We start from the raw sequence: 27,026 nt of genomic DNA, 5'->3' as shown, positions 1-27,026 counted from the left end.
CCTCTGCTCTGCTTAAACACAGGCCTGCCCTCTGACATGGCTAAAAACAGCACTGCCCTCTGACCTGGCATGAAACAGCCCTGCCCTCTGCTCCAGTTAAAGGCAGCAGCCTCGCTCCTCCACCCTGGCCATAAAGCCACCAGCGCCTTGACTGTCGCAACCTTTAATTAGGAGCCTTTTGCGCCTGGACAGTAATGGTTATTGGATCTGAAAAGATCCCAGGCTGCATGCTTGCTTTTAGGAGATAAAAGAAGCCGCCACCACTTCCACACTGATACCAGGCTGGATTGCTCCCAGGTCAGTGCCTCCGGGTTTCACTTCCGGGTCACTTGTTTACTTCCGAGTTGCCTAATTGTTGGAGGAAGCCACTTCACCTGAGCGATGCTACTTTGTGTCTCACTTAAGGGGCCTTGTCCTTTCCAAGTCCTTCTATGTGGGACTCGGCCGCATCTCTTGCTCGTGCCAGTGCTTATTATGTACTAAGGTCACCCACCGGAAGGACTGCCAGACCCCACTAACCTCTCTTTCTTACTGGAGCAGCATCAGACTCGTCCTCCTCTCCAGGTTTGCCCTGGTCGGCTCCAGCTCGAAGTCTGGTCTGAAATGTACAGCACAGATTTCACTTTTTTCTTTTGTTTCCGTGCCAGGCACCCCTGCACGGTGTGGATGTTGATTCACCAAAATGCCTGGGTAGCGGAAGTGACATCATATACCCTTTGACCTTAATGGTGGGTGTCACAGCAAGTGACATCATATGACCTTTGACACTGCATTACCCCTAGAAGTGAGGACGCGTAACCTTAATCCTGATGACATCACAATAATTAACATAATTGACATATTCTTCTATAGTAATAGTAATATATTTATTGTGCAGTTAATTAAAACCTTTACAATAGTTAGCCGTCTCCTATAAACAGTAAAACATCAATTTAAAAGTCTGATAGCCACGATTAAGAACACACAATAAAATTACAGAAGAGATTCACTCCCCCGGCCTTGGTGGCCCATAGTCCAGTTTCCTCATTTTTCTTTTCGGAGTTTTAGCAGCAGTTCATGAGGTAGAATTACCCCCTGGTCAGAGTCTATATTGCAGATTGAAGGTAGGCGAATAAGTGCAATTCTATAGGGAGAACAAAGGATGGGGGGGATCTTTTCCCTGAGAAAATTTTGGGGAAAATATGTTTTTTACTATTGCATTTTAATGCACAATTTTCACATACGTTTGCTAAAAGCCAAAGGCTCTAAAAAACACACTCGCTAAATATTCAAGTACTTTCATGGTGTGCCAAGCTCCTGAAATCTGACAGTCCCCATGAGTTCACCCAGTTATGTTTTTAAAATGTGCTATGGGTGCCCCCTTATGTCAAAAAATGACCTCCATTGCTGGGACCAGCATTTTGCCACGGTGGCTCCTGTTGCCCAAACTTTGCATCCAATATGCCAGTGCCAGAATTCTCCCAATGCTGCTTCTCTTTCACCTGGGAGGTCCCTTATCCCAAAGGTTATGTCTAACATGACAAGGACCGCATTTTGTCATGGATGGCCTCATGAAAGTGCCACAGTTGTCTTCCCATCTGCCAAGTATTCCCTCCAATGTGCCATTGCCAGCAATTTGCCACAGATGCCAACTATGCCAAGAATTTCCTCTCGGAGGCCAGCGCTGGCATTTCTTCATGGGGGCTTTATGCCAATATTTACATGCAGAGCGCCAGCAGTAGCATTTTGCTGAGGGTATCCCATATGCAAGTGTTGCCTTCAGTACCCAAGTGCCAAGGGCGCTTCTACAAGCCAAGAAGCATGCCAGGACCAGCAATGGATCTGCAAGCACAACACATGCTCGCTTACATTCACCTATTCACACTCATTCTATCAATAGCACTGACTTACACTCATTCCTTTTCACTTACTCTCGTGCACTCAGGCACCCTGAATCACTCATTTGCATGCTCTCCCTCACTCTTACTCATACCTGCTCACTCATTTTGACACACACACACACGATCCCAGATACAGACATACATGCTCACACATATGCACCTCTCTTACCCATACTCATTCACCCACATGCACGCCCACAACATACATTAAAACCATTTTATTTTTCTTATCATAAATGCCAGTGAAGGTCTAGATCTTGCTCCTCCACTTTTCATTACACTAATAGTGAATAATAAACCATTAATCACAATTAATGTAATACAAATGAGCATCAAACGAGGTTAGAGCCTGACTCTGATAACGCAAGACACCCTGTGCTCTTGGCACTGATTTTCCCACCTCTAAGGCCGGGGATCGCAAAGGCAATGCCAGGGGTAGCCAGGAGCAAGCTAGGGGGTTGTAACTGCGACCCCTGGTGACCCCTAAATGACGTCCCTGTGGCTCAGGGCCTTTTTATGCATCTCACCATTGAGTTTACATAATTTTTCTCATGTGATTTATTGTCCCTAATAGTGTTAAACCTTCCCTTCTTGGTTCTGTTTGTGAGTCGCAAGTATTGTTGATGCCAGTCCCGGGATTTATTGTCAGTTGCAGCCCCAGCAGCTGGTGATGGGACGCCTAGGATGTATTGTCTGTGGCAACTCTCAGCAGGTGGTGAAGAGCTGCCCAGGATGTATTGTCTGTGGCAACTCTCAGCAGGTGGTGAAGAGCTGCCCAGGATGTATTGTCTGTGGCAACTCTCAGCAGGTGGTGAAGAGCTGCCCAGGATGTATTGTCAGGTGCACCCTCATCAGGTGGTGAAGAGCTGCCCAGGATGTATTGTCTGTTGCACCCTCATCAGGTGGTGAAGAGCTGCCCAGGATGTATTGTCTGCTGCAGCCCCAGCAGGTGGTGAAGAGCGACCCAGAATGTATTGTCTGTTGCAGCCCCAGCAGGTGGTGAAGGGCCGCCCAGGATGTATTGTCTGTTGCACCCCCAGCAGGTGGTGAAGGGCCAGCCAGGATGTATTGTCTGTTGCACCCTCAGCAGGTGGTGAAGGGCGACCCAGGATGTATTGTCTGTTGCACCCTCAGCAGGTGGTGAAGGGCGACCCAGGATGTATTGTCTGTTGCACCCTCAGCAGGTGGTGAAGGGCGACCCAGAATGTATTGTCTGTTGCACCCTCAGCAGGTGGTGAAGGGCGACCCAGAATGTATTGTCTGTTGCACCCTCAGCAGGTGGTGAAGGGCGACCCAGGATGTATTGTCTGTTGCACCCTCAGCAGGTGGTGAAGGGCAAGCCAGGATGTATTGTCTGTTGCACCCCCAGCAGGTGGTGAAGGGCCAGCCAGGATGTATTGTCTGTTGCACCCTCAGCAGGTGGTGAAGGGCGACCCAGAATGTATTGTCTGTTGCACCCTCAGCAGGTGGTGAAGGGCGACCCAGAATGTATTGTCTGTTGCACCCTCAGCAGGTGGTGAAGGGCGACCCAGGATGTATTGTCTGCTGCACCCCCAGCCGGTGGTGAAGGGCGACCCAGGATGTATTGTCTGTTGCACCCCCAGCAGGTGGTGAAGGGCCAGCCAGGATGTATTGTCTGTTGCACCCTCAGCAGGTGGTGAAGGGCGACCCAGAATGTATTGTCTGCTGCACCCCCAGCCGGTGGTGAAGGGCGACCCAGGATGTATTGTCTGCTGCACCCCCAGCCGGTGGTGAAGGGCGACCCAGGATGTATTGTCTGTTGCACCCCCAGCCGGTGGTGAAGGGCCAGCCAGGATGTATTGTCTGTTGCACCCTCAGCAGGTGATGAAGGGCGACCCAGAATGTATTGTCTGCTGCTCCCCCAGCCGGTGGTGAAGGGCGACCCAGAATGTATTGTCTGCTGCACTCCCAGCCGGTGGTGAAGGGCCACCCAGGATGTATTGTCTGTTGCACCCTCAGCAGGTTGTGAAGGGCCACCCAGGATGTATTTTCTGTGGCACCCCCAGCCGGTGGTGAAGGGCGACCCAGAATGTATTTTCTGTGGCACCCCCAGCCGGTGGTGAAGGGCGACCCAGAATGTATTGTCTGCTGCACCCCCAGCCGGTGGTGAAGGGCGACCCAGGATGTTTTGTCTGTTGGACCCCCCGGCAGGTGGTGAAGTGCCGCCCAGGATGTATTGTCTACTTCAGTTCCAGTAGGTGGCAAAGGGCGACCCAGGATGTATTGTCTGTTGCACCCCCTGCAGGTGGTGATGGACTGGCCAGGATGTATTGTCCGTAGCACTCCCAGCAGGTGGCCTTCTCTAAAACTTGTCCTTCATTCAGTCCCCAGAATTCCTGTCCAGAAGAGACCCCGTATCTCGAAAGGGTCGAAAAGTCGTCGGCTAGTAGAAAGAGAGAGCCTAAGAAAATCAAAATATCTATACCAATAGATTGTATTACAACTGCAAAGAGCTGCACTCCCTGCAGGTGTAAATACCAATAACCACTACCTTCCCCTACTTTATCACTACATTTATATCACTGTCCGGTTATGATCACTTCACTGGGGTTCACTAAATCGCGTCGGGATGTGAAAATGTACATATTGTAAATACTTAGTTAAATATTTTTGTTATGACTTTTTCTGTGCTTTGAATACTATGAATGTAAAAAAAATGACACTCATTTCGGCTGTAGTGAATACAGCATAGAGAATTGTCCTGTGGGGCTTCTATATCCACAAATCTATACAATATTTATTGACTGAATTTCATTAAGGTCCTATTTTACATGTGCTTTCCTATCTTTGATTGATTGATGGAAGTCATACCAATTCTTGCGGAAACTGCATTATTTTGTAAATGAGTTCCTTGTGAACATTGTTTTTTGCTTAATAGTAACCTCCAGTTCGCAAGGACGTATGGGTTGCTCTTGTTTTATGTGTATACTTTGTTCTACGGAGCCTTATCTCGATTTTCATGCTATCTGAGTGGTTCTGAGAACTCACCCGAGTTTCCTACCTCTCCGATTTTCATATTAATCAGTCGATCAGCCTACTCAAATTTTTTTCAAATTCAACTGCGCCTCCTGAGAGGGTGTTCAATTAACTTGATCTAAAAAGGGTGTTAACCGCTTAACTACGGTGGCAATTCCGCCCCGGTGCGGCGTTTTAGGGGAGTGGGCGGGGGCGCGTCGGGCAACGGACGTGCGCAGCACTACGGAGTTAGTACTCGCGACGGTTGTTGGCCGACGAACGCATGAAACTGGTTACATTTCTATCTGTGTATTGGACCATAATTAACAAAAAGAGGGTTTCTTATATCCTTAGTTCTGTCCACTGGTTTCCCTATATTAAAAGGTCCATTGCTCGACTGATTGTATCTTGCATCACATTATCTAATCATCTAGCCCACAAGCCTCTCCCTGGCAAGCCACGGGCACACTCTACAAGGTGTAAAGCCACTACTACTGCTCTGCTTAAAAATTTACCTTTTCAAGAGATATGTAAGGCAGCTACATGGCGCTCGGTCCACACTTTTGCCCGCCATTACCGCTTAGATTCCGATACTCCGGCGTATGCTCAGTTTGGGCAAATATCCTTGAGGAATTTATTTGGATAACGAATGGTTCACAATATGATATGCAGGTATTCATCCGCAGCGTTCCTGGATGGGCTTGCTACTCTATTCAGTGCTTATGTCCATTGAGGAGTATCCCCTGGAGGAGAAGGATAAGTTCTCTTCCAGGGGATACTCATCAATAGTCATAAGCACTGAATAGTCCCGCCCTTGTGCGGGACCCCGGAGCAATAGCCAATAATATGCATATATCTACATATATATATATATATATATATATATATATATATATATATATACACACATATAATAACTATATATATATATATAGATAATATGCATTATACATATGCAGCCCAAAATAACCATACTAGGCTCAAAAGACTGCCCCAAATGCCTGAAACGAATCTTTACATTTGTGAAATAAAGACATATAAATGACATTATATGAAAATGCAAAGAAGAAAGCACTGCCTTTGTTCTCTTTGAAACACACCACCTTTATTTTCAAAGGTAAAACAGGCAGGACCATAGAGGCAGCTTTAGCCTAGATAGTCTGCATTGTAACGATAGGAACAAAAAACGGGCGCCGTGCCTTTAAGACCTCTATGAGCCTCCAGGCTCCCATCATGCACCACAGGTGAAAGTTAGGTCAGTTTTTTTTTTCCGGCTCCTTCTGTGAGGATCCTGGAGCATTGAGCTCGCCAGTTGGTGATTTTATTTCACTTTTTTCTGGTAGTTCTTTCAATTTTTTGTCTTTACTCGACATCTTTAGTCTTTATCTGACTAATTCAAAATTTTTTGTGGTTTTTTGACCTTTTTTTCCAGTCACAATGCCTGCCTTATTTAGTAAGTGCCCGGCCTGTGGGAAAAAAATGTCCAAATCAGACCCTCATTCGGTCTGTGTGGCTTGTCTTCCATCTACACACAAGCCAGAACTTTGCTACCATTGCAGCAAGTTATCAAACAGAACTTTAAGAGAGAGGGAGAAGAGCAGGCTTCAGTTCCTGCATGACAGAGGTAAAACCGTGAGTGGAAGAGAAGAACTTCACTCCAGGAAACCTTCTTCTCAGCGGAAAGAACATAAGGAAAGAGGGGAGAAGAGAAAACATCGTTCCCCTTTGACTTCGAGGGACAGATGTTCTTCTAGAGTTCCGGTATGTTCGAAATCGTCGAAATCAGCGTCACGTCTTCCGTCGACGTCGAAGTCGCCGTCGAAGAAGGATTCGCCGTCGATGAGAGGTGAGAGACGCCATGAGCGTAGGCGATCCAAGTCTGGCTCCCCTACGACTACGAGAGGACGGGACTCGACGTCGTCTCACCGACGTCGACGTTCACCGTTGAGAGGCTCAAAAGAACAGTCACGGCCGCCGTCGAGAGGCGCTATGACACCGACGTCGAACCGGGCATTGGAGGTTTCGACGTCGAAGAGCCCGGACCAGTTGGCGTCGAGGCACACGACGCCTAAAAAAGCATCGTCGTCGATGCGCTTGACTCCATCACCTAAGAGACCCTCGACGTCGAGGAGACCGTCATCGAGGAGGTCGCCGCCGAGGAGGTCGCCGCCAAGGAGGACGCCGCCGAGGAAGACGCCGCCGAGGAGGTCGACGCCGAAGAGGTCGTCGTCGAGAAGATCACCTTTGGAAAGATCGACGTCGAAGAGACCACGCTCCACGTCTCCTGCAGCTAAACGACCTAGAACGGTTTCTAAAGACCGATCTTAGGTTTCTGTGGCTGTTTCTGGGAGTTCATCTTCATCCCCTGGGCTGAATATAGTACAGATCTCTCCAGAGCCTTCAAGAGCGCCATTGCCTACAGGGGCTAACATCTCCCCACGATGGTTGGGAGAACTTAGAGACTGGAAGATAAGGAGAATCAATCTTCCAAAGTCTAGGTCCAGGTCGCCGGTGTCGGAAAGACCCGTGTCAAGATCAAGGTCACCTCTTTTACGAGTGACCCAGTCTCCTGGAAGGCAGCAGCGTACTCCGCAGAGCAAGTCTCCATCCGTGAGAAGGCGGACTTCACCTTCTCCGAGGTCTTCACATCACCGATCATCCAAGAGACGTGATACGAGATCCTCGACAAGATCTACGAATTCGAAGAGATATTACTCACCGACGTTATCTTCGACTCCTCCAAGCAGGATATCGCCGATTGATGACGTAATCACATTTAATGAGGTTCTTTGCCGCGGAGCAGCGAAACTTAATATAGAGATGCCTGTCTCTACTGCGAAGACTACAGTTATCTTCGAAACTTTACATCAAAGGTTATCATCGAGACCTTTACTTTCTCTGGTTCCAGGTCTCTTGGAGCCTGCCGAACATAAGTTCTTGACACCGGCTTCTTTGGGAGCGGTTCCCTCACGGATCGCAAAGAAGTACAGGGCTCCGGACATTGACCCGTTATTTTTAAGAGCAGAGCCGCAGCCTGAATCGGTCATCGTCTCAGCGGCACGTAAAAATCAGAATGGATCGACGTCCTCGTCTGTTCCCCCAGACAAGGACAGCAAGACTTTGGATTCGGTAGGAAAGAAAATGTGTGCCACTTCTGCTTCCTACATGAAGGTTGCCAGCGCCTCCGCTTTGATGGGTCGCTATGACCGTTCTCTTTGGGATTCCTTATCCCGGTTCGCTGAAAAACTTCCCAAAGAAGACAAGAATGACTTCCTGGAAATACTTCATGAAGGTGGGCTAGTGTCTAATCAGGTGATTAGCGCAGCTGCGGATGCTTCCGATCTATCCACGCATGGCTATGCTCATGGTCTTTGCGCGAGACGTTCAGCTTGGCTAAGACTTGCAGGACTTAAACCTGAAGCCCAGCACCGCATTTTGAACCTGCCTTTTAATGGGAAAACACTCTTTGGGTCTCATGCTGACGACGAAATGTCAAAAATGAAGACAGAGCTGGATACTGTGAGAGCTGTAGGTCTCGAAAAGAGGAAGGACAATTTTAAGAAAAAATACCGTCCTTCTGATCGGAGACAGGGCCAGCAGAGGGTTCAAACCCCTCAATGGGCTTCACAACAGAATCAAGGAAGATCTCAGTTCTCCCAGCGTCGTCCTGGTAGAGGAAGAGGCGGTATTTCCAGACAGTCTGCTCCTGGAAACAAGCAGCAACAGCAAAAGCAGTGAGTGTTTGCTTCCCCTGAGCCCGTTGACCACTCCGGTGGGGGGGAAGTGTGCGTTTTTACCTGGAGGAGTGGAAAAACATCACAAAAGACGCATTGGTGCTGAATATTGTGCAAAATGGATATGCAATCAGGTTCAAGTTTCCTCCACCGTCAATTCTTCCTCAAAAGACTGTATTCCATCGTCTTCACCTTTTAAAAAAGGAAGTGTCAGTGTTACTCCTAAAGAAAGCCATCGAAGAGGTCCCAAGGACACAATGTCGAAAAGGAATTTACTCCCGTTACTTTCTAGTTCAAAAGAAAGGTCCAAGCAGGGAGTTCAGGCCCATACTAGGTCTGCACATGAACTTCAAGAAGTCTATCCTCAATCCCACACAGAGGATCCACTATCTGGGCGCACTTCTGGATTCATAGGACGCAAAAGCGTATCCTTCAGAGGAGAGACTATTATCCATTCTCCTCAAGTGCCAAACAATGTTAAAGACTCTTCGACCAACGGCCAGACAGATCTCGTCTCTGCTAGGATCCATGGCATCTTGCATTTTCCTCGTTCCAAATGCCAGGCTACACATGAGACCTCTGCAACAGTCGCTGGAGGATCAGTGGTCCCAGTTTTCAAACCGATGGGAAGACAAACTGTCACTGCCTCTGTCAGTGCGAATCTCCATTCAATGGTGGATGCAGCGGAATCATCTGGTTGTGGGAGTCCCTTTTCAGGAGGACATGCCCAAACGATCCCTGGTGACAGATGCGTCCCTGCAGGGTTGGGGCGCTCATCTAGAGTCACTTCAAGTTCAAGGAGTGTGGTCGGAGAAAGAAAAGTTGTATCACATCAACATGTTGGAGGTCAGAGCTGTCCATCTAGCTCTCAAGGCTTTCTTTCCTGTGCTCAAGACATCCTCTCTGCTTGTTCAGACGGACAATACAACAACAATGTACTATCTGAACAAGCAGGGCGGAACGAGATCCAGACCTCTGTCGCTGGAAGCGCAAGCAATCTGGAAGTGGCTTCTGGCTCGGGGTATGAAAATTTCAGCTGTCCATCTGCCCGGTGTCCTCAACGTCCAAGCAGACGAACTAAGCAGACACTTCGCAGAAGCGCACGACTGGGTCTTAAAAGACGAAGTAATAAGAGACGTCTTTCAAACCTGGGGGTTACCAGAGATCGATCTCTTTGCAGACGCCGAAAACGCAAAATGCCGCGTCTTCGCATCCAGGTACCCACAACGAGGATACAAGGGGAATGCTCTGTGGATAGACTGGACAGAGACGTTACTCTACGCTTTTCCACCGATTCCACTCATTCCCTTGGTGATCAAGAAACTGTACAATTCCAAGACAGACATGATTCTGGTGGCTCCGGATTGGCCTCGCCAATGGTGGTACCCGGATCTCCTGCATCTCTCCAAGATACCGCACAAGAGACTTCCTTGCTTTCCGGATCTGCTGACGAGAGAGAACGGCAGGGTGTTCCACCCCAACCTGCCGTCCCTGAAGCTAGCAGTATGGTACCTGAGTTCGTCCAGTATGGTCACCTAGGTCTCTCTCAGGACTGTATGTTCATCTTAAAGGAGGCAAGGAGAGCTTCTACAAGAAAGACATATGCTTTCAAGTGGAAGCGATTTTTCACGTGGTGTGCTGCTGAAGGTCATGACCCCATTCGAGGTCAGGAACAGGTACTGTTACCATACTTACTTTCTTTGGCCAAAGCAGGTTTACAGTATTCATCTATTAAGGTCCATCTGGCAGCAATAACAGTTTATCGAAAGTCACCTACTCAGGTTTCTTTCTTTCAAATGCCAGTTGTGAAGGATTTCCTGGAGGGTCTCAGGAAGGTGTATCCTCCCGTGAGGTCCCCCTCACCTCCTTGGGAGCTTAATGTGGTTTTGTCTAAATTGATGGGTCCCCCATTCGAACCTATACATAAAGCTTCTCTTCAACATCTGTCGTGGAAGATGTCTTTCCTTGTAGCTATCACTTCTGCGCGCAGGGTGAGCGAGATTCAGGCGTTTTGTGCAACAGAACCCTATCTCGTTTTCCATGCGAATAGAGTGGTACTTCGGACTCATCCGAGATTTCTCCCTAAAGTAATCTCGGATTTTCACATAAATCAATCAGTGACACTACCTACGTTTTTTGCTACTCCGAGCTCTTCTGCAGAAAGAGCTCTACACTCTTTGGATTTGAAAAGAGTTTTGAAGTTTTACCTTGATAAAACTAAGAGTGTCAGAAAGAAAGATTTCATCTATTTGTGAACTACGGTCCTCTAAATACGGGTTTTCCTGCTACTAAGAGGTCCATTTCTAGATGGAGTGTGTCCTGTATTTTGTTATGTTATCAGTTGGCACGAAAGCAGCTCCCGGGTAGACCTAGAGCTCAGTCCACTAGAGGAAAGGCTGCTACTATAGCAATGCTTAAAAATGTTCCTGTACATGAAATTTGTAAGGCAGCTACGTGGCGGTCGGTTCACACATTTGCCCACCATTACTGCCTTGATTCTGATGCTCAGGCTGATGCCCAAGTTGGCCAGGCATCACTGAGAAATTTGTTTGGGTAATTCACATAAGAGTGTGCTGTCTAGAAGGTCTGGTGTTCGTCCGCAGGGTATGGGATGGGCTTGCTACTCTATTCAGTGCTTATGACTATTGATGAGTATCCCCTGGAAGAGAAGGATTAGTTACTTACCTGTAATCCTAGTTCTCTTCCAGGGGTATACTCATCAAAGTCATAAGCACACCCACCCTCCTCCCCGGACGAATACCAGAACTGGCTATTTTACACATTACCCATGCTGTGTTTACACTGTTATACGCCGTCCAAAAAGAACTGACCTAACTGTCACCTGTGGTGCATGATGGGAGCCTGTAGGCTCATAGAGGTCTTAAAGGCACGGCGCCCGTTTTTTGTTCCTATTGTTACAATGCAGCCTATCTAGGCTAAAGCTGCCGCTATGGTCCTGCCTGTTTTACCTTTGAAAATAAAGGTGGTGTGTTTCAAAGACTACAAAGGCAGTGCTTTCTTCTTTGCATTTTCATATAATGTCATTTATATGTCTTTATTTCACAAATAAAAAGATTTGTTTCAGGCATTTGGGGGCAGTCTTTTGAGCCTAGTATGGTTATTTTGGGCTGCATATGTATAATGCATATTACCTATATATATATATATATATATATATATATATATATATATATATATATATATATATATATATATATATATATATATATATATATATATAGTTATTATATGTGTATTTATATGTATGTATATATATATATGTAGATATATGCATATTATTGGCTATTGCTCCGGGGTTCCGCACGAGGGCGGGACTATTCAGTGCTTATGACTTTGATGAGTATACCCCTGGAAGAGAACTAGGATTACAGGTAAATAACTAATCCTTACTTACCTGTAATCCTGGTTCTCTTCCAGGGGTATACTCATCAAAGTCACAAGCAACCCTCCCTCCCTCCTCCCCGGACGAATACCATGTCTATTACCAAGTGTTTTTTCCTTATGTTATTTATACAGTGTAATTCGCCGTGAAAAAGACCTGACGGTCACCTGCGGGGCGTGATGGAAGCCTGGAGGTCTTAAAGGCATGGTGCCAGTTTTCTCTGAATGTTTTATATGCAGCCTACTAGGCTAATCTACCTGCTATCACCTTGCCTCTTTTTCGAAAATAAAGGCTGTGTTCAAACAAATTGGAAGTACGTTTTTCGATCTCATGGAAATATAATTTTGTATGATGTATTTGAAATTAAAAATACAATGCAATATTGGCATATTTGAGCTTAAATTTGAATTGTGGGCTGCATATTTATATATATGTTTATATATTATAGATATATGCATTATATATATATATATATATATATATATATATATACATATACATATACATATACATACTCGGGCCCAAATTTGTGAGCATGTTATTTATTTATCAACAAAGCTAACGAACACCCGACGAGTTTCAGTGCAGCTGCACCTTAGTCATGGCTGCACTGAAACGTGTTGGGTGTTCGTTTGCCTTTGTTGATAAATAAATAACACGCTCACGAATTTGGGCTCGAGTTGGTTTTCTTTAAAACAAAGAAGCTGTTGTGAGGAATATTGGGGGTCTCCTCCCCGTTCGAGCTTGCCACCATCTAAGAGGCCAGGGGACCGGCGAATTTCGTGTTTTATATATATATATATATATATATATATATATATATATATATATACGTATACGTGAGCGGGACTATTCAGTGCTTATGACTTTGAGTATAACTAGGAAGAGTACTAGAATTACAGGTAAATAACTTATCCTTATTCCTCGAAAAAAGAATGTACTTCCAATTGTATTGAGGGGACTTTAGCTTTGATCTGAGCCATCGGTTGAGTGGCGAGCTCTTGTAGATACGTCCTTTTGTCGGAGCAGTATTATTGCGTAATGTGTAACTCCACCAGAGCCTTCCTTTGCCGTGGCTTTATTTAACACTCCGTGCTTGAGAGCTTGCTTTACACTCACAAATCCCTATAGAAACTCATGAAGTACTCCAGAAGTTGCCAACGTCCCGCCTTGGCTTTTATTTTTTAGCTCAACTTGCTGCCAATATCTTATGCAGGGAAGGCAAAGGTTGATTCTGACTGCAGGGTGCCTCCTACCAGTGTGGGCCTCTGGCACTACCAAAGGGCACATTCAGCTTTTGGCATCTGCCACTACCAAAGGGCACGTTCCGCTTTTGGCATTTGACACTACCAACGGCACATTCAGCTGGGGGCATCTGCCACTACCAAAGGGCACATTCAGCTGGGGCATCTGCCACTACCATAGGGCACATTCAGCTGGGGCATCTGCCACTACCAAAGAGCACATTCAGCTGGGGGCATCTGCCACTACCAAAGGGCACATTCAGCTGGGGCATCTGCCACTACCAAAGGGCACATTCAGCTGGGGGCATCTGCCACTACCAAAGGGCACATTCAGCTGGGGCATCTGCCACTACCAAAGGGCACATTCAGCTGGGGGCATCTGCCACTACCAAAGGGCACATTCAGCTGGGGGCATCTGCCACTACCAAAGGGCACAGTCAGCTTTTGGCATCTGCCACTACCAAAGGGCACATTCAGCTGCGGGCATCTGTCACTACCAAAGGGCACATTCAGCTGCGGGCATCTGCCACTACCAAAGGGCACGTTCAGCGTTTGGCATCTGACACTACCAAAGGGCACATTCAGCTGGGGGCATCTGCCACTACCAAAGGGCACTTTCAGCTGGGGGCATCTGCCAGTACCAAAGGGCACATTCAGCTGGGGGCATCTGTCACTACCAAAGGACACATTCAGCTGCGGGCATCTGCCACTACCAAAGGGCACGTTCAGCGTTTGGCATGTGACACTACCAAAGGGCACATTCAGCTGGGGCATCTGCCACTACCAAAGGGCACTTTCAGCTGGGGGCATCTGCCAGTACCAAAGGGCACATTCAGCTGGGGGCATCTGCCACTACCAAAGGGCACTTTCAGCTGGGGGCATCTGCCAGTACCAAAGGGCACATTCAGCTGGGGGCATCTGCCACTACCAAAGGGCACGTTCAGCTGGGGGCATCTGACACTACCAAAGGGCACAGTCAGCTGGGGGCATCTGCCACTGCCAAAGGGCACATTCAGCTGGGGGCATCTGCCACTACCAAAGGGCACATTCAGCTGGGGGCATCTGCCACTACCAAAGGGCACATTCAGCTGGGGGCATCTGCCACTACCAAAGGGAACATAAAGCTTTTGGCATCTGACACTACCAAAGGGCACATTCAGCTGGGGCATCTGCCACTACCAAAGGGCACAGTCAGCTGGGGGCATCTGCCACTGCCAAAGGGCACATTCAGCTGGGGGCATCTGCCACTACCAAAGGGCACATTCAGCTGGGGGCATCTGACACTACCAAAGGGCACATTCAGCTGGGGGCATCTGCCACTACCAAAGGGCACATTCAGCTGGGGACATCTGCCACTACCAAAGGGAACATAAAGCTTTTGGCATCTGACACTACCAAAGGGCACATTCAGCTGGGGCATCTGCCACTACCAAAGGGCACAGTCAGCTGGGGGCATCTGCCACTGCCAAAGGGCACATTCAGCTGGGGGCATCTCTCACTACCAAAGGGCACATTCAGCTGGGGGCATCTGCCACTACCAAAGGGCACATTCAGCTGGGGGCATCTGCCACTACCAAAGGGCACATTCAGCTGGGGACATCTGCCACTACCAAAGGGAACATAAAGCTTTTGGCATCTGACACTACCAAAGGGCACATTCAGCTGGGGCATCTGCCACTACCAAAGGGCACAGTCAGCTGGGGGCATCTGCCACTGCCAAAGGGCACATTCAGCTGGGGGCATCTGCCACTACCAAAGGGAACATAAAGCTTTTGGCATCTGACACTACCAAAGGGCACATTCAGCTGGGGCATCTGCCACTACCAAAGGGCACAGTCAGCTGGGGGCATCTGCCACTGCCAAAGGGCACATTCAGCTGGGGGCATCTGCCACTACCAAAGGGAACATAAAGCTTTTGGCATCTGACACTACCAAAGGGCACATTCAGCTGGGGCATCTCTCACTACCAAAGGGCACATTCAGCTGGGGGCATCTGCCACTACCAAAGGGCACATTCAGCTGGGGGCATCTGCCACTACCAAAGGGCACATTCAGCTGGGGACATCTGCCACTACCAAAGGGCACATTCAGCTTTTGGCATCTGACACTACCAAAGGGGCACATTCAGCTGGGGGCATCTGCCACTACCAAAGGGCACAGTCAGCTTTTGGCATCTGACACTACCAAAGGGCACATTCAGCTGGGGGCATCTGCCACTACCAAAGGGCACATTCAGCTGGGGGCATCTGCAACTACCAAAGGGCACGTTCAGCTGGGGGCATCTGACACTACCAAAGGGCACATTCAGCTGGGGGCATCTGCCACTACCAAAGGGCACATTCAGCTGGGGGCATCTGCCACTACCAAAGGGCACATTCAGCTGGGGGCATCTGCCACTACCAAAGGGCACGTTCAGCTGGGGGCATCTGACACTACCAAAGGGCACATTCAGCTGGGGCATCTGCCACTACCAAAGGGCACATTCAGCTGGGGGCATCTGCCACTACCAAAGGGCACGTTCAGCTTTTGGCATCTGACACTATCAAAGGGCACATTCAGCTGCGGGCATCTGCCACTACCAAAGGGCACAGTCAGCTGGGGGCATCTGCCACTACCAAAGGGAACATAAAGCTTTTGGCATCTGACACTACCAAAGGGCACATTCAGCTGGGGCATCTGCCACTACCAAAGGGCACAGTCAGCTGGGGACATCTGCCACTACCAAAGGGCACATTCAGCTGGGGGCATCTGCCACTACCAAAGGGCACGTTCAGCTTTTGGCATCTGACACTACCAAAGGGCACATTCAGCTGGGGGCATCTGCCACTACCAAAGGGCACATTCATCTGTGGGCATCTGACACTGCAAAAGGGCACATTCAGCTGGGGGCATCTGATCCTACCAAAGGGCACATTCAGCTGGGGGCATCTGCAACTACCAAAGGGCACGTTCAGCTGGGGGCATCTGCAACTACCAAAGGGCACATTCAGCTGGGGGCATCTGCCACTACCAAAGGGCACATTCAGCTGGGGGCATCTGCCACTACCAAAGGGCACATTCAGCTGGGGGCATCTGCCACTACCAAAGGGCACGTTCAGCTGGGGGCATCTGACACTACCAAAGGGCACATTCAGCTGGGGGCATCTGCCACTACCAAAGGGCACGTTCAGGTGGGGGCATCTGACACTACCAAAGGGCACATTCAGCTGGGGGCATCTGCCACTACCAAAGGGCACATTCAGCTGGGGGCATCTGCCACTACCAAAGGGCACATTCAGCTGGGGGCATCTGCCACTACCAAAGGGAACATAAAGCTTTTGGCATCTGACACTGCCAAAGGGCACATTCAGCTGGGGCATCTGCCACTACCAAAGGGCACATTCAGCTGGGGCATCTGCCACTACCAAAGGGCACAGTCAGCTGGGGACATCTGCCACTACCAAAGGGCACATTCAGCTGGGGGCATCTGCCACTACCAAAGGGCACATTCAGCTGGGGGCATCTGCCACTACCAAAGGGCACGTTCAGCTTTTGGCATCTGACACTACCAAAGGGCATATTCAGCTGGGGGCATCTGCCACTACCAAAGGGCACATTCAGCTTTTGGCATCTGCCACTACCAAAGGGCACATTCAGCTGGGGGCATCTGCCACTACCAAAGGGCACGTTCAGCTTTTGGCATCTGACACTACCAAAGGGCACATTCAGCTGCGGGCATCTGCCACTACCAAAGGGCACATTCAGCTGGGGGCATCTGCCACTACCAAAGGGCACATTCAGCTGGGGGCATCTGCCACTACCAAAGGGCACATTCAGCTGGGGGCATCTGCCACTACCAAAGGGCACGTTCAGCTTTTGGCATCTGACACTACCAAAGGGCACATTCAGCTGGGGCATCTGCCACTACCAAAGGGCACATTCAGCTGCGGGCATCTGCCACTACCAAAGGGCACATTCAGCTGCGGGCATCTGCCACTACCAAAGGGCACATTCAGCTGCGGGCATCTGCCACTACCAAAGGGCACATTCAGCTGGGGGCATCTGCCACTACCAAAGGGCACATTCAGCTGCGGGCATCTGCCACTACCAAAGGGCACATTCAGCTGGGGGCATCTGCCACTACCAAAGGGCACATTCAGCTGCGGGCATCTGCCACTACCAAAGGGCACATTCAGCTGGGGGCATCTGCCACTACCAAAGGGCACGTTCAGCTTTTGGCATCTGCCACTACCAAAGGGCATATTCATCTGTGGGTATCTGCCACTACCAAAGGGCATATTCATCTGTGGGTATCTGCCACTACCAAAGGGCACATTCAGCTGCGGGCATCTAACACTACCAACGGCACATTCAGCTGTGGGCATCTGACCCTACCAGAGAGCACATTCAACTGATAATACCCAAAGGGCACACTCCGCTGTGGGCATCTGCCACTACCAAAGGGCACATACAGCTGTCGGCATCTGACACTACTAAGGGGCACATTCAGCTGTGGGCATCTGACACTACCAAAGAGCACATTCAGCTATGTTGGCAGAAATGGTATGCAGTATGTGAATGTGAGTATTCCACACCACAGTGCACTGAAAACAAATATGAGGTGTGAACAAAAGAATACCTGCGGTTGGTATTGGCGGTACTTTGACAATACTGTGAAAAGTTTTTTATATTTGTATGCAACAGATGGCAGGCTGCGATTTGTCGTGCGCGCCTCCTCAGGATACAGATATCTCTTTCACCATTCATGCCTGAAATGGATACTGGCTTTGATCTCCATCCCCTAGGGCTTGGACTCATCACTGTATCCATCTTCACCGCGCTCAAACATACAAGACCTCAGTGCTACGAAGAGTCTTTACCATGGCATGAAGTGCTAGAAAATACCCAGGCTGAACATATAACCTCTGGTAGTCCTCATCAAATGCAGGTTGAGGGGTGGGGGTCGGGACTTATACGTGTACCCTCGTTGTACAGTGCCTCTTGGTGCTTTTATTTCTACTGTAAGATGTTTCTAAAATCAAGAATGTATCATCATTTTGCTGCACACAGGAGACACGGCGAGGGTACCTACCCACTTGGTGTATTAATGCTTAGTACTGAGCGGAGGCCTCCAGAGACCATCTTTACACAAAGTACTTGCACCTGCTGCACTCAGATTCGGGTGCTACTTCTCTTGCATCTACACACATAAAGTCTCAGGTCTTCCCTACCATCTCTTGTCACCTCCTGAGTAGGTTTGTGCTATGCGCTGATGGGTTCTCCAGGTTGAGGTCTTCCTTACCATCTCTTGTCACCTCATGAGTAGGTTTACGCTATGGTGTAGATGGGTTCTCCAGCTTGAGGTCTTCCAGACCATCTCTTGTCACCTCCTGAGTAGGTTTGTGCTGTGTGTAGATGGGTTCTCCAGCTTGAGGTCTTCCTTACCATCTCTTGTCGCCTCATGAGTAGGTTTACACTGTGTGTAGATGGGTTCTCCAGCTTGAGGTCTTCCTTACCATCTCTTGTCGCCTCATGAGTAGGTTTACACTGTGTGTAGATGGGTTCTCCAGCTTGAGGTCTTCCTTACCATCTCTTGTCGCCTCATGAGTAGGTTTACACTGTGTGTAGATGGGTTCTCCAGCTTGAGGTCTTCCAGACCATCTCTTGTCACCTCCTGAGTAGGTTTGTGCTGTGTGTAGATGGGTTCTCCAGCTTGAGGTCTTCCTTACCATCTCTTGTCGCCTCATGAGTAGGTTTGTGCTGTGCGTTGATGGGTTCTCCAGCTTGAGGTCTTCCTTACCATCTCTTGTCACCTCATGAGTAGGTTTACACTATGGTGTAGATGGGTTCTCCAGCTTGAGGTCTTCCATTCCATCTCTTGTCGCCTCATGAGTAGGTTTACACTGTGTGTAAATGGGTTCTCCTGCTTGAGGTCTTCCATACCATCTCTTGTCACCCTTATGGGCAGGTTTATGTGGTACGTAGAACGGTTCTCGTACTTGAGGTCTTCCATACCATCTCTTGTCGCCTCATGAGTAGGTTTACACTGTGTGTAGATGGGTTCTCCAGCTTGAGGTCTTCCTTACCATCTCTTGTCGTCTCATGAGTAGGTTTACACTGTGTGTAGATGGGTTCTCCAGCTTGAGGTCTTCCTTACCATCTCTTGTCGCCGCATGAGTAGATTTACACTATGTGTAGATGGGTTCTCCAGCTTGAGGTCTTCCATACCATCTCTTGTCACCCTTATGGGCAGGTTCATATGGTACGTAGAACCGTTCTCGAACTTGAGGTCTTCCATCTCTTGTCGCCTCATGAGTAGGTTTACGCGGGACATAGATGGGTGCTCCAGCATGAGGTCCTCCATACCATCTCTTGTCACCTTATAGTTAGATTTAAGGGGTACGTAGATTTGTTCTCCAGATTGAGGTCTTCCATACTTCTAGAAGCCCATTCAACGCTCTCTCTGCTCCTGGGTAGGACCTGAAACATGTTGTAGTACATATAGGCTTTTGAAGTTCTACAGGGCACATATATTGCACTACAAAAGCACCCCCCCCATCACCGGGCCCACCCTGAGCCATGTTTTGGTGTGTGAGGGGGTTTAATTCTCCAGAGCATTTTCAGAAGCTTAGGAAGACAAACATCGTATGGCGCAATGGGACGGAGCTATTGTTACAGGTAAGTTGCAGCCGTCTTCGAGGTGTCCAGTTCTAGACTCTCACAATACCACACCATCTTTGAGAAGTCCGCAAAGCCTTGAGCGCGTTTCCTTAAGCACAAGAGGTTTCCACCGGAAACCCCTGCTTGCCGGCAGATCTGGCGGTCTTCCAGTGGAACTCTGGACTTGTTTACCGCGGGCTAAAATAGAAGTATGTTGACTGTATGTGGTGGATGCACGCGCGGGCCACAGTTTCTGAATCCGAATGCACCAGTGCTTAAAATATCCTCTGCTTCTATTTCCTTCTCAGACCTGTCCAAGAACCGCTTCCCCGAGGTCCCGGAGGACGCCTGCCAGCTGATCTCACTGGAGAGCCTGAGCCTGTACCACAACTGTCTGCGGAGCATCCCTCAGGCCATTGTGAACCTGCAAGCCCTCACGCACCTCAACGTCAGGTAAGGTCGCCCACCAGCTGCGGGATCTTTGGTAGAAGCCTTGCGTTTCATTTGTGATCTGTAGTTTACAGGATCAGGACCTACACCTTGGTGCACAGAAGACCGCTCTTGCATATCGCCTGTTATTTCTTTTGTTTCTGGTCTGACCAGACCTTCGCCTGGCAACTGAGTGCATGTGGAAGTCTTCACAACATCTGTGACTTGCCAAATGTTGCTGTAGTATAAGACTGACAACACTTGGATTTCAGGTGGGACTACACCTCCCAGGGGCCTCTACTCAGCCTGAGATCTGTGTCTGTCGGTCAGTCTGTCATTTTATGGCACTGCTCCATCCTTGTTGTATGGTCCCACTATGTTGGGTTGCATCACTCCCATCATCCGCCCACCATCTTGACTGTCTTCTGGAGCACCAGTGTGAATGGTGGCCATCGGTGGAGGCTGGCTGGTCTCCGATACTAGGCCAGAATGCTGAAATTCAACCTCTGGCAAGTGAAGTTTACCTCTGTTTTCCTACATTTTTAATTTTCTTCTTGGTTTGAAGGGCACTGTAGGCCTCTATTAGCCACGGCTGCTTGATGCAGAGGACACCGTTGTTCCATAGTCCTGCAGTGGTGTGTGCATTCAAATGTTTTTTTTTTTGGGGTAAATTTGTTTATTCAGTTTCTTTTCTAAAAAAAAAGCCAGTTAGCATTGCAGCTTATCCCAATTAGGTACATACATATTCATTTTCCATTGTGCGATAAGGGGCAGGGTCGAGCAGGAGGGCCAGATAAGTGACAAGGAGCAGAAGAAGAGAACCATCACAAATGCACGCTTCCATACATGCGGAGTCTCGTAAGTCACCCACAGGGAGGGCTCTCCACTCCGTGTGCAAAGGTGGCCGATATCTACTCAGTGGCCTGATCTCCAGCTTCATACAGGATCAATGAGTGCTCCCCGTCTAGCGATTCATGCGCAGCCGATGCAGCTCATAATGTGTGTATCTCAGCTGAAGATGTCATCTTCTCCTTTCCTTATGTCCGGGTCCCCTTCCTCTCTCTGATGTGTGCATTGGATTAATGCCACCCTGTATACAATTGATCTGATAAATGTGGCCCTGGGTTAGGGCCTGTAAGGGTCAGAATGGCACAGAAAGCAGACTCTTAGTCCTATAAGTAGAATGTGGGCAAGTAATACACGTTATCTGCAGTCTGTCCCGTTACCAGAAGCGGCTGTGGATGGATGGAAGGCTTGTAGGGGACACTTTGATGCCATCATCTCTTGCGTATCGTGCGCAGAGGGTCTGCAGTGTGTCCTGTTACCCAAAGCAGCTGTGGATGATGGAGGCCTGTAAGGGACACTTTGATGCCATCAGCTCTTGTGTATCGTGCGCAGAGGGTCTGCAGTGTGTCCCGTTACCCAAAGCAGCTGTGAATGGTGGAAGGCCTGTAAGGGACACTTTGATGCCATCAGCTCTTGTGTATTGTGCGCAGAGGGTCTGCAGTCTGTCCTGTTACCCAAAGCGGCCGTGGACGGATGGAAGGCCTGTAAGGGACACTTTGATGCCATCAGCTCTTGTGTATCGTGCGCGGAGGGTCTGCAGTTTGTCCCATTACCCAAAGCAGCTGTGGATGGTGGAAGGCCTGTAAGGGACACTTTGATGCCATCAGCTCTTGTGTATTGTGCGCAGAGGGTCTGCAGTCTGTCCTGTTACCGAAAGCGGCCTCGGACGGATGGAAGGCTTGTAAGGGACACTTTGATGCCATCAGCTCTTGTGTATCGTGCGCGGAGGGTCTGCAGTCTGTCCCGTTACCCAAAGCAGCTGTGGACGGTGGAAGGCCTGTAAGGGACACGTTGATGCCATCAGCTCTTGTGTATCGTGCGCGGAGGGTCTGCAGCCTGTCCCGTTACCCAAATCAGCTGTGGATGGTGGAAGGCCTGTAAGGGACACTTTGATGCCATCAGCTCTTGTGTATCGTGCGCGGAGGGTCTGCAGTCTGTCCCATTACCCAAAGCAGCTGTGGACGGATGGAAGGCCTGTAAGGGACACTTTGATGCCATCAGCTCTTGTGTATCGTGCGCGGAGGGTCTGCAGTTTGTCCCATTACCCAAAGCAGCTGTGGATGGTGGAAGGCCTGTAAGGGACACTTTGATGCCATCAGCTCTTGTGTATTGTGCGCAGAGGGTCTGCAGTCTGTCCTGTTACCAAAAGCAGCTGTGGACTGATGGAAGACCTTTAAGGGACACTTTGATGCCATCAGCTCTTGTGTATCGTGCGCGGAGGGTCTGCAGTTTGTCCCATTACCCAAAGCAGCTGTAGATGGTGGAAGGCCTGTAAGGGACACTTTGATGCCATCAGCTCTTGTGTATTGTGCGCAGAGGGTCTGCAGTCTGTCCTGTTACCGAAAGCAGCTGTGGATGGTGGAGGGCCTGTAAGGGACACTTTGATGCCATCAGCTCTTGTGTATTGTGCGCAGAGGGTCTGCAGTCTGTCCTGTTACCGAAAGCAGCTGTGGATGGTGGAGGGCCTGTAAGGGACACTTTGATGCCATCAGCTCTTGTGTATCGTGCGCGGAGGGTCTGCAGTCTGTCCCGTTACCCAAAGCAGCTGTGGATGGTGGAGGCCTGTAAGGGACACTTTGATGCCATCAGCTCTTGTGTATCATGCGCAGAGGGTCTGCAGTCTGTCCCGTTACCCAAAGCAGCTGTGGATGGTGGAAGGCCTGTAAGGGACACTTTGATGCCATCAGCTCTTGTGTATTGTGCGCAGAGGGTCTGCAGTCTGTCCTGTTACCGAAAGCGGCCTGGGACGGATGGAAGGCTTGTAAGGGACACTTTGATGCCATCAGCTCTTGTGTATCATGCGCAGAGGGTCTGCAGTCTGTCCCGTTACCCAAATCAGCTGTGGATGGTGGAAGGCTTGTAAGGGACACTTTGATGCCATCAGCTCTTGTGTATCATGTGCAGAAGATCTGCAGTCTGTCCCGTTACCCAAAGCGGCCTGGGAAGGACAGAAGGCCTGTAAGGGACACTTTGATGCCATCATCTCTTGTGTATCGTGCGCGGAGGGTCTGCAGTCTGTCCCGTTACCCAAAGCGGCCGTGGACGGACGGAAGGCCTGTAAGGGACACATTGATGCCATCATCTCTTGTGTATCGTGCGCGGAGGGTCTGCAGTTTGTCCCATTACCCAAAGCGGCCGTGGACGGATGGAAGACCTTTAAGGGACACTTTGATGCCATCAGCTCTTGTGTATCATGTGCAGAAGATCTGCAGTCTGTCCCATTACCCAAAGCAGCTGTGGACGGATGGAAGGCCTGTAAGGGACACTTTGATGCCATCAGCTCTTGTGTATCGTGCGCGGAGGGTCTGCAGTGTGTCCTGTTACCCAAAGCAGCTGTGGACTGATGGAAGGCCTGTAAGGGACACTTTGATGCCATCAGCTCTTGTGTATCGTGCGCGGAGGGTCTGCAGTGTGTCCTGTTACCCAAAGCAGCTGTGGACTGATGGAAGACCTTTAAGGGACACTTTGATGCCATCAGCTCTTGTGTATCGTGCGCGGAGGGTCTGCAGTGTGTCCTGTTACCCAAAGCAGCTGTGGACTGATGGAAGACCTTTAAGGGACACTTTGATGCCATCAGCTCTTGTGTATCGTGCGCGGAGGGTCTGCAGTCTGTCCCGTTACCCAAAGCAGCTGTGGATGGTGGAGGGCCTGTAAGGGACACATTGATGCCATCAGCTCTTGTGTATTATGTGCAGAAGATCTGCAGTCTGTCCCGTTACCCAAAGCGGCCTGGGAAGGACAGAAGGCCTGTAAGGGACACTTTGATGCCATCATCTCCTGTGTATCGTGCGCGGAGGGTCTGCAGTGTGTCCCATTACCCAAAGCGGCCGTGGACGGATGGAAGGCCTGTAAGGGACACTTTGATGCCATCATCTCTTGTGTATCGTGCGCGGAGGGTCTGTAGTCTGTCTCATTACCCAAAGCAGCTGTGGACGGATGGAAGGCCTGTAAGGGACATTTTGATGCCATCAGCTCTTGTGTATCGTGCGCAGAGGGTCTGCAGTCTGCCTGTTACCCAAAGCAGCTGTGGACGGATGGAAGGCCTGTAAGGGACACTTTGATGCCATCAGCTCTTGTGTATCATGTGCAGAAGATCTGCAGTCTGCCCCGTTACCCAAAGCGGCCTGGGAAGGAGAGAAGGCCTGTAAGGGACACTTTGATGCCATAAGCTCTTGTGTATCCTGCGCAGAGGGTCTGCAGTGTGTCCCATTACCCAAAGCAGCTGTGGATGGTGGAAGGCCTGTAAAGGACACTTTGATGCCATCAGCTCTTGTGTATCATGTGCAGAAGATCTGCAGTCTGTCCCGTTACCCAAAGCAGCTGTGGACAGATGGAAGGCCTGTAAGAGACACTTTTATGCCATCAGCTCTTGTGTATCCTGCACAGAGGGTCTGCAGTATGTCCTGTTACCCAAAGCGGCCTGGGAAGGACAGAAGACCTAAAAGGGACATTTTGATGCCATCATCTCTTGTGTATCGTGCGCGGAGGGTCTGCAGTGTGTCCCATTACCCAAAGCGGCTGTGGGTGGTGGAAGGCCTGTAAGGGACACTTTGATGCCATCATCCCTTGTGTATCGTGCGCGGAGGGTCTGCAGTGTGTCCCATTACCCAAAGCGGCCTGAGAAGGACAAAAGGCCTATAAGGGACACTTTGATGCCATCAGTTCTTGTGTATCGTGCGCGGGGGTCTGCAGTCTGCCTGTTACCAAAGCGGCCGTGGACGGACGGAAGGCCTGTAAGGGACACTTTGATGCCATCAGCTCTTGTGTATCGTGCGCGGAGGGTCTGCAGTGTGTCCCATTACCCAAAGCGGCTGTGGGTGGTGGAAGACCTGTAAGGGACACTTTGATGCCATCATCTCTTGTGTATCGTGCGCAGAGGGTCTGCAGTCTGTCCTGTTACCCAAAGCAGCTGTGGACGGATGAAAGGCCTATAAGGGACACTTTGATGCCATCAGCTCTTGTGTATCGGGTGTACAGGGCGTGTTCTGTGTGGCAGGTTGGATGCTCCAGATTTAGGAGTGGGATGGTGTTCAGATGCCAGATCACTTTGACCATGACTTTGATTCCTTCTTACTCCTAGTTCCATTTCGAATTGTTATCTGGCCGTGATCCGACCTGCTCAAGAGCTGCTGAGGACTTGGTACCCGAGCGAGCTTCTCCATCCCGCCCCGGTTGGTCCTCTCTTCCCTGCGTCCGGATTCATGAGGGAATGCCAATGGGATGCGTAGGAGGTTGTAGAAGAAGGACCGATGTTGCCCTGATTAGCATTCATTGTCTGAATTGAATAAACTTTATTGCATAGATATAATAAAATACCAATTACAATTGTAAAAAATTAAATTGGCATAAATACTAGGAAGAAAAAAAAGAAACCATGAATTTAACAGACCTAAATTATCCAAAATGACGATACGCAAAGTCTAAAAATGTCATAAACTTCCCGATAAATCACACATCATTAGTAGAGAAACCGTGTCTAATTGCTACATGAATTGTTCTACAGTTTACTTTTATAAATGTCGACTTTAAGTATTTTTTGCTCGTAGTTAGTAACAAGTACGGAAAATGCAATAGGTTTCGCCTTTGATTAAGTTAAAGCCATTTGCGTTGCGAATGGTATTGTATAGCAACGCAAATGGCTTTAATTTAATGAAAGATAAGACCTTTTGCATTTTTAATGCATGTTTATGTTCTTTAGGCACAGGGAGACTAAGTGATTTGTCCAGAATCACAAAATTCTGAGACTAGAACCTGGTTCCCCAGTTCCAAATCTGGCAGCACTGGCTGGACGCCACATCCTCATCTTGAAAGTACCACCGGTTGACCTCTACCAAGAGTAAAAGAGTGCAAGAATAGCCCATATATCCATTTAATTCTAATGAAGGGGTGGTATATGGAATATAGTGCCCTCTGTCATGAGGTACATGAATATTGCAAGTCACTAAGGATTGTAGCGGGCTGAAGGCCATGTTTAAGATGTTTAATAGAACTACGAGAGCGGTGTGGCTCTCCATTTCCTTATAATACACTCTAGGTATAGTAACAGAGGATCATGAACTACATATCGTCTGACAAAAATGTTGAGTCCTAAATGTCTAAAAAACATATCACCCAATAAATTCTATAGACAAAATCGACACCAAAAAGGATGCAATATTTTTGTAAGCAATATTTAGGACACACTATTACGAGATAATAATTTTGTCAGCCATATCCTGACATACGAAACCACGCCATGCATTTAAACGTCTGTAATTATAATATAGTTTTATAAATGAACAAAAACAGTACTGTAACTGATAAAGGTTGTACGTAATTTGCAAGAGTTTCTGGCAGGCTGAAAAACTGCTCCTTTTGCCTTCCGTGCAGAATGAGTCCATAGGATGAAGGGTGCCGCAGCCGGCGCCGCGCGCCAGAGGCTTTCGGGCACCTGTGGAAGGGACTCTGCGGTGGGTCCCTGCCGTGTGCCGCAGAAGGTGTTGGTGCTCGGGAGCTGCAGCCGGCATCTGTAGGGGCACGACCGCTTTAAACCGAGGAAGAATTCACCCCTGCCTGTCCTCGTCCATCGTAAGCCCCCTGGATCCCAGCCATGGAGTGTAACCGAGCTCACCGTGTGATCTCCGGCTGATTCATTCCAGCTCAGCTCTTCACACCG

At 49.1% G+C, this 27,026-nt stretch overlaps 1 protein-coding gene across 2 annotated transcripts in view; it reads left to right on the top strand.

The window, feature by feature from the left end:
• LRCH4 (leucine rich repeats and calponin homology domain containing 4) overlaps positions 1-27,026 on the top strand; it is a 474,501-nt gene that overhangs the window by 164,949 nt on the left and 282,526 nt on the right. For both annotated transcript variants that reach the window (XM_086946200.1, XM_086946199.1), the window contains exon 2: positions 20,185-20,329. In XM_086946200.1, coding sequence (XP_086802326.1) covers positions 20,185-20,329 — 145 coding nt within the window. The remainder of the gene's footprint in view (positions 1-20,184; positions 20,330-27,026) is intronic.

Source organism: Lissotriton vulgaris, chromosome 12, assembly GCF_964263255.1.
Source record: "Lissotriton vulgaris chromosome 12, aLisVul1.2, whole genome shotgun sequence".
Lineage (NCBI taxonomy): Eukaryota > Metazoa > Chordata > Amphibia > Caudata > Salamandridae > Lissotriton > Lissotriton vulgaris.
This window is presented reverse-complemented; position numbering and strand designations above follow the sequence as displayed.